Source organism: Gavialis gangeticus, unplaced genomic scaffold (assembly GCF_001723915.1).
Source record: "Gavialis gangeticus isolate Ggan-Ray unplaced genomic scaffold, GavGan_comp1, whole genome shotgun sequence".
NCBI classification, from domain to species: domain Eukaryota; kingdom Metazoa; phylum Chordata; order Crocodylia; family Gavialidae; genus Gavialis; species Gavialis gangeticus.
Window position 1 is genome coordinate 59,914,587 of NW_017729031.1, and position 6,671 is coordinate 59,921,257.

The 6,671-nt window shown below is 40.9% G+C and overlaps 1 protein-coding gene across 1 annotated transcript in view; it reads left to right on the plus strand.

Annotated features, from left to right (window-relative positions):
• AGPS (alkylglycerone phosphate synthase) overlaps positions 1 to 6,671 on the plus strand; it is a gene marked incomplete at its 5' end in the record, with an annotated part of 110,510 nt that overhangs the window by 21,137 nt on the left and 82,702 nt on the right. The window contains 2 exons of the mRNA XM_019523004.1: positions 1,763 to 1,842; positions 5,546 to 5,626. Coding sequence (XP_019378549.1) covers positions 1,763 to 1,842; positions 5,546 to 5,626 — 161 coding nt within the window. The remainder of the gene's footprint in view (positions 1 to 1,762; positions 1,843 to 5,545; positions 5,627 to 6,671) is intronic.

Sequence of the window (6,671 nt, forward strand, 5' to 3'; positions counted from 1 at the left end):
TCATAATTATAGTTGTGTTGTTCTTTATTGTTATGGGGATTGGATTGTGACCAGTAGAAACAAAGGTGTTGAATTTTACTGATGGATGAAAACTTATTAGGTGCTTCTAGGATTTGGTCTTCAGGCAACTACAGATGTTAGTAAAAAGACAGGTCACTTTGCTGTAATTAAAGCACCTGTAGCATCTTGTGTATCTGCATCCCCATGCTTCAAAATGGCAGTAGGGGAGCTTGAACTAAAACTCATTGAATGAGCTTTAGTTCAAGTGCCACTGCCGCCATTTTAAAGCGTGCTGATGCATGAGATGCGGAGGCTGGCTGGAGTGCACTAGGACGCTCCAGCAGACTCAATTAATCGAGTCTGCTCCAATACACTGTAATTACAGCACATTGAAGCAGCCTCCTGGTACATCTACAGGGCACCCTTAGTGTTTTTTACAACTGACTCCTGCTTCTTATAAAGTTATTAGCCTTTGAAAAACCTTAAGGCCTCCAGGATTGGCAGTTCTGCAGAATCTGACAAACATAACTTAAAGTTTGGTATCTTAAGTGAAAGGGTTTTGACCTTGGGCTGTACTCTTGTAGTGAGGTAGGTAGCCATGTAAGTCTGAAATCAGGAGAAGGCAGGAGAAGCCTAAGCTTTTGTAAGCAACAGTTTACTACTTCAGATGTTTAAAAGTTGGTGCAGTTCTGTGCTCTCAGCTTTGTATCCAAGTTGGATGCTTACTTGAGCATGATAGCAAGCAGAAGTCAATCTGTTCTCCTGGGATCTTGTATTGCTAACTACACTGAAGTGGATTCTTTATGCTCTCATGCAAATCGCATTTGGATTCATTATGCTCTCATGTGGAAAGCTTGCTTTGAGAAGTGCTTTTTTTTCTATTTTTGCACCATCTTCCTACCTTTGCTCTGTTAACATTGTTTTAGAATTTTGTAATAGGAATCTATGGTTGAGGAAATTTATGACTTCTTTTAGCCTGCTTTCTGAAGGTTGGCACTAAGCTGACATTCACGACATTCATTCAACAGTGTTTCTTTAGAATGTCCATAAAGCTTGGTGAGCAATCTTAAGTAACCAGTTAGTATTAACTAACCTATTTTTAGTACTCCATGTGTAAAAGGACTGTCTGCTAAATGCAGAGAACCATGATCAAGGCAGACTCTTGAAATCAGTGATTCTTTAGCTGAGGTGCTGTGAGACCCTGTTAAAGAGTGTCATGCAGCCCGGCCCTTGTGTGAGCTAACTGCTCTCCTCCCTTGTCTAGTGCCTTGCCCCCAACTCTCCCAGTAGTGTCTGCAGCTGCTCCTCTGAGGACTGCTGTTGTCCTTCCTGATCCTGGGCAGCCCCTATGTGAGATGCCCCCCACACTTCCAGCACTGTGGCGTGCTGCAGGTGGGTGAGTCGCCATACAGATGTAGCTGCATTTTGCAGTCCAGCTTGTCCCTTCTACTCCTCCTATGGCTGGCAGAAGGGACTGTGGGGGGCAGCCGCCAGCATATCAGACCCTCAAGATTTAAACTCAGCGGTGGAGACTGCCTTGCCCCCTCAGGTATGGATGTGGTAGTGGGGATAGAGGATCAGTAGAAATAGTAGAGCACCACAGGAGGGTTGGTTCCAGTGATTCCTAAGGCTTCCTCTATCTCTTCTGAATTTAGGTTTTACCTCAGTGATTCTCAGACTGGGGTGTTGTGAAAATCAGAAAAAATTAAAAGAAGGTGTCTTGAGGCTGCCCTAAATAAATTGATATTTTCTGATATTGCAGGAGGAACAAGTGTTTCTAGTGCTCTTGAGTGTCCTGAAGAAGAGAAAAGAACTATAATTTCACTGGACACCTCACAAATGGTATGTTATAACTTTTAAAATATCTGCAGTAGACTTTAACTATTTATCCTGTGAATTTTCTCCTAAAGAAGGTTAAATAATCACTAGAATCTGTGGTCGTTGCCTATATTGGAAGGATTAAGAAAGCATTCCAGTATTTTAAAATTGCTTTACTATTGACTGTTTAGGTATAAGAGCAGAGCAGATATAATACAATGTTGCAGTGCTGTGTCATACCTAAACTGCCATTCATTGTGTACATGCTTTCCAGGAATGAGTCTGGGCTCTAGTATTGTCCTGTTGATTTTTTTTCTATATATTAGTAGATACATAGATTTATAACTAGTAATTTGCAGGGTACCTTTGTAAAATGGTGGTAAAAATGTTACAAGTCTAGAAAGCAAGAAAAGTACAATGTGACATGAGTCTTAAAGGGGTAGAGGTAGAAGGAAGGGCAAGGTAGTACCTTAGAAATTAACTGAGCCAGAGGGGCATGAGCTTATGCAGGCAGCAACTCGTTGCCTGCAAAACATCATGCTTCTCTGAATTGGTGAATTCCTAAGGTAACACCCTGCCTTACCTTCTGCCTGGCTTCAAACTATCTGGCTTACCGCATCCAAGCTCATTAAAGGGATACAGTTACACTGCCACCTGGGAAGCTGTGGCTGGTGGAGCACAAGTAAAAAAAAACAAAAAACAAAAACAAACCCACGTTTAAGCACCCCCCCCACCCCCACCCCCCCCAAAAAACAGTTCTGGCCTTTGGAAGTAGATCCTATCATTTTGTGCATCTGGTTCCTGGGTCTTAACAGCATATTCCCTTCCAAGTGGGCTAGGACTCTTTAAGTGGACTTCTCAGTTTTGGAAGCTTTCAATGTTATGGAAGCCTTGAAAGTTTCCAAAATGTTCATTTCTTACTTGCTCTGTACTCCAAAATGTGCTCAAATGCAACTTCACTGTCTGGGTTTTTGCATGATAATGGTAGAGAAACGTTTATGAAACTCAGATTGGCTGAGACAGTCTGTTTTACTTAAATTTTAGTTTTGATTTCAAGTTGTCAGTGCCCCTTTGAACCAGTGAGTGAGATTGTACAGAGTGCTAGGTTCTGAAGTCATGGTTCAAGCTTGTTCCATTACCAGGGCTGTTTAAACCAAATGTCCATTGTTCTTTTAGGATCTGTTCCTGCAGCAGCAGTTAACCATGGTTCATATTGTTCCCATCCCTTTTCTACTGTCAGTTGTTGTATTTCTTTCACAGTGCAGAGCAGAATTTGTTCACTTCCTCCTCTTCTAAATTGGCCATTCAGCATCACTGGTAGTTTTAATTGAAACATCCCTGCAACATTTTCACACCTTCCACTCCTGTATAGCCATACTTACAAACAGCTAGGCTAAATCAAAGCAGCATTCTGTATGTGATGCTCTGGGTTTTGGGCCAGTCAAGCCATGTGCTGCCAGGGTATGAAACTCAGCTGGGCTAGTATGTCTGGACATCCTTCCATGTGAGGAGCTGCAACTCCCATCGCACAATATGCTGTCTTCCCAATTAAAAATTCAAGGACTCTGGCAATGTGACTGGAACCCTAGATGGGGATGGCACATAATGAGACATCTGGAAGGCTTCAGTTTCTTGATTTTTAAAAAGGACAACACAAAGCCCTGCCACAGCAGTAACTTGTCAGGGTCTAACTGCAAAATGGCAGGGGGAGGAGGGGTAAAAAAAAAAAGAAAAGAAAAAGTAAGTCTGAGATTTGTCCTCTTTGGCTCCATCTGCCGTACTGCTAGCCAAAAAGACATTGGTTTTTTGAAATTGTTTGGTGGTTGGTGCTGAGATCACTTCACGATTACCTCTCACCTAGGCATTACTGTTGAAGAACCAGATTTAAATCTCTCCTCTCTCTTCAAGAAAGTACATCTGTATAAGTACAGATTTAACCTCTAGCTGACATCTAGGATTTTTAAAGTCAGCAAATCAATATTTTGCATATTACTAGATGTATAGTTTTTTGGGGTCTTGGAATAATGATTTGGTGTATAATACTGTCTAGTAGATATTCCAGATCCACATGTCAAGAAAAAATGTTGTTATCCTTCTCAATATTATTCAATTACAGAAAAATTGATCTCTAATTTTATTTAGAGAGATCAACAAACGCACTTAATACTACTGTTACTTACTTTTTAATTTAATTTTTTATTAATGACCTATTAAGTCCACGTGAATTTATTGCAGTATAACATAGCCCGGTGATGCTCAGCCTCTGGCCTGTTGGCCAGATATGGCCCCTGGAACCATTGGTATCCAGCCCATGGGACTCGCTACAGATTGGGAAATTTGGTGGCAGGGGAGTAGTGATAATAATTACGGCCACACTCCCTTGCTGCCAAATTCCCAAACTCTAAGCCCTGTACAGCAGGTTGGGGCCAAGTCATGCCCCCTCCCCCCATCCCCGCAGGTGGGTGAGATGGGCCAGGCAGTCCCCTTTCCCCTCAGGCTGAATGGGGCTGAGCCATGCCCCCTTTCTTCTCCCTCTCTCCCCCACTTTGGGGCCAGGTTAGGGCTGACTCAAGCCCTTCTCCCCCTCTTTCCTGCAGAGCCAAGTTAAAACCCCTTCTTCCCCACCCCCTGTGGGGCCAGGTTGGAGCTGGGATGCACCCTCCTCTCCTCTCCTCTGCATGGCCAAATAGGGCTGTGTAGGCACTGCCCAGTTGGCCTGCTGGCCAATAAGGTTGAGCATCACTGATATAGCCCAATGTAATTGGATGATGATTACATTTTGCTAAACAAACTTGTTAAATGCTTCCCTTTTTCTATGGGTGACTATAAACCATTCACAGTGTCACTTCTTTTTTACTTTTTCTATGCCCTGGTTGAACAATGTTTATACCATCTTTTAGGGACAGGTGGTTGGTGGGGGCATAAAAGCTTCTCAGATATCATCCCTAGAAAGGAGGTGTTCTCTGAATTTGAATTTGCTGTTCACGTTTTTTCCCTTTGTCATGGGGAGAGGGGAGCCAGATCTTCTCGTTTTGGCTTGATTCAATACCTGATTATTGCTCATGGTTACTGTCCAGCAGTCTTTTATTTGGTAAACTAACTAGTCTGTGAAAATGTGACTTCCCCTTCCCTCCCCCTCATTGTACACTGACATGCCCACTTAACTAATAAAAACTTAGTAGTGACATAAAGCACTTAAAGTGTTTCAGGTATTTATATTTAAACTGAATTAGGCTTTGTGCTAAATGAATAATTCTTAACATTATCATCTAAAACACAAGAGGCAAGATTTAGGAAGTAGATATGGCCTTCTGAGTTGCAACTGAATTCTTTTCATAACTAGATGGTACAATTCTGGTCCACTGGAGATAATTGGTACAAAAAAGATTTGATCTTGAAAATAATACACAATTCTGAAGGAAGAAATGTAACCTTAATATTTCTGGCTTTTCTGCTCACAGACTACACAAGCAAACTTAGTAGCAATAATTTACTGCTGGTTTATCTTTATGGTCATGAACATGGAAGTTTATAGTGTTGACAGCTAGAGAAGTTGATAAAATATCTAAATGTTGGCTATAGAAGCTGAACAAACCACAACATTTTACTAGTGATATATTAGCAAATAATACACTAGCAATTTTATCTTAATCATCTATGAAATCAAGGGTGCTTGTAAGAGACCATTACAATTAAGTGGTTAACTTCTAATTTTTCTTTACAACAGAATCATATTCTCTGGATAGATGAGAGAAACTTAACTGCTCGTGTGGAAGCTGGCATTGTTGGCCAAGATTTGGAAAGACAGGTATTTTCAGTTTTCTTAGAAAGTACCAGTAGTTCTTGTTTGAGCTTTATTTGAGTTTATCCTCTGTATCTTGTCCACTTCATTAAATAGTGATCTCTCCCAAAGATGCTTCATGGAAACTTTGGTCTGTCTTGCTTGCCAGATTGAAAGGAATTGTATCCCTAGCTATGTGGCATTTTTTTAATGCTGGGTATTTGTTTGTAGCTTTAATTAGTATAATCTTGCCAACTCTGATGAAACGTGAAGTAATATTGGGTGACATTTCATGATGCAAGACTTGCTTCCTACCAGACTGTAGATGTGCTAATGTGTGGTTACAAGGCATCTCACATAATATCAATTACATATAGACAGGAAACTACTTATGTAAATCAGTATTCTGTGGTGCACATATTTCAGCAATGAAGATAGGCTAGTGTGCCTGAGAGATGAAGGTTGAAGTAACTTGCAAATAAAGGTTTTCCTATAGTAGTTTGAAGTTCAGATTAAATTTAAAATGGGTGTCTTGTAATGGCACCTTTTTACGGACTATGGTTTTGTAAAAATGCTTACTTTGAGTTCCTTGTATGTACTCTTGATCTTTAAGTCAGTTTAATGGAATCTTTGGTCTTAAAATTAGTTGTTGTGCTCATGCTGGAAACATTTCTCCTTATTCTAGTACATGGCAGTGATTGAGACTAGAAGAAGTGCCATATTGGGTCAGAAGAATGGTCTGACCCAATTTTGTATCTCTGACAGTGGCAAGTAGTAGCTGCTTTAGAAGAAAAACCAGTATCTACAGGGCATATGTGTTATAATCCATCCCCTGTCATACCATCCCTAGTTTAGGGATGTCAGAGGATATATCCCTGCCTGTTCTATTTAATATCTGTCAATGAACGTTCCAAGTTGCCTCCAGAATCCTCCTTGCAGCAGAGAAAACCAAAGGTTGAATAAAAACCCATTCATATAAGAAATAAATGCTTTCTTCAACAAACTTTTGAGAGGACTCTGGCCAAAAGATAACTTATGCAAGCAGGGCCATCTTTTGGGGGGGGGGGGGGGG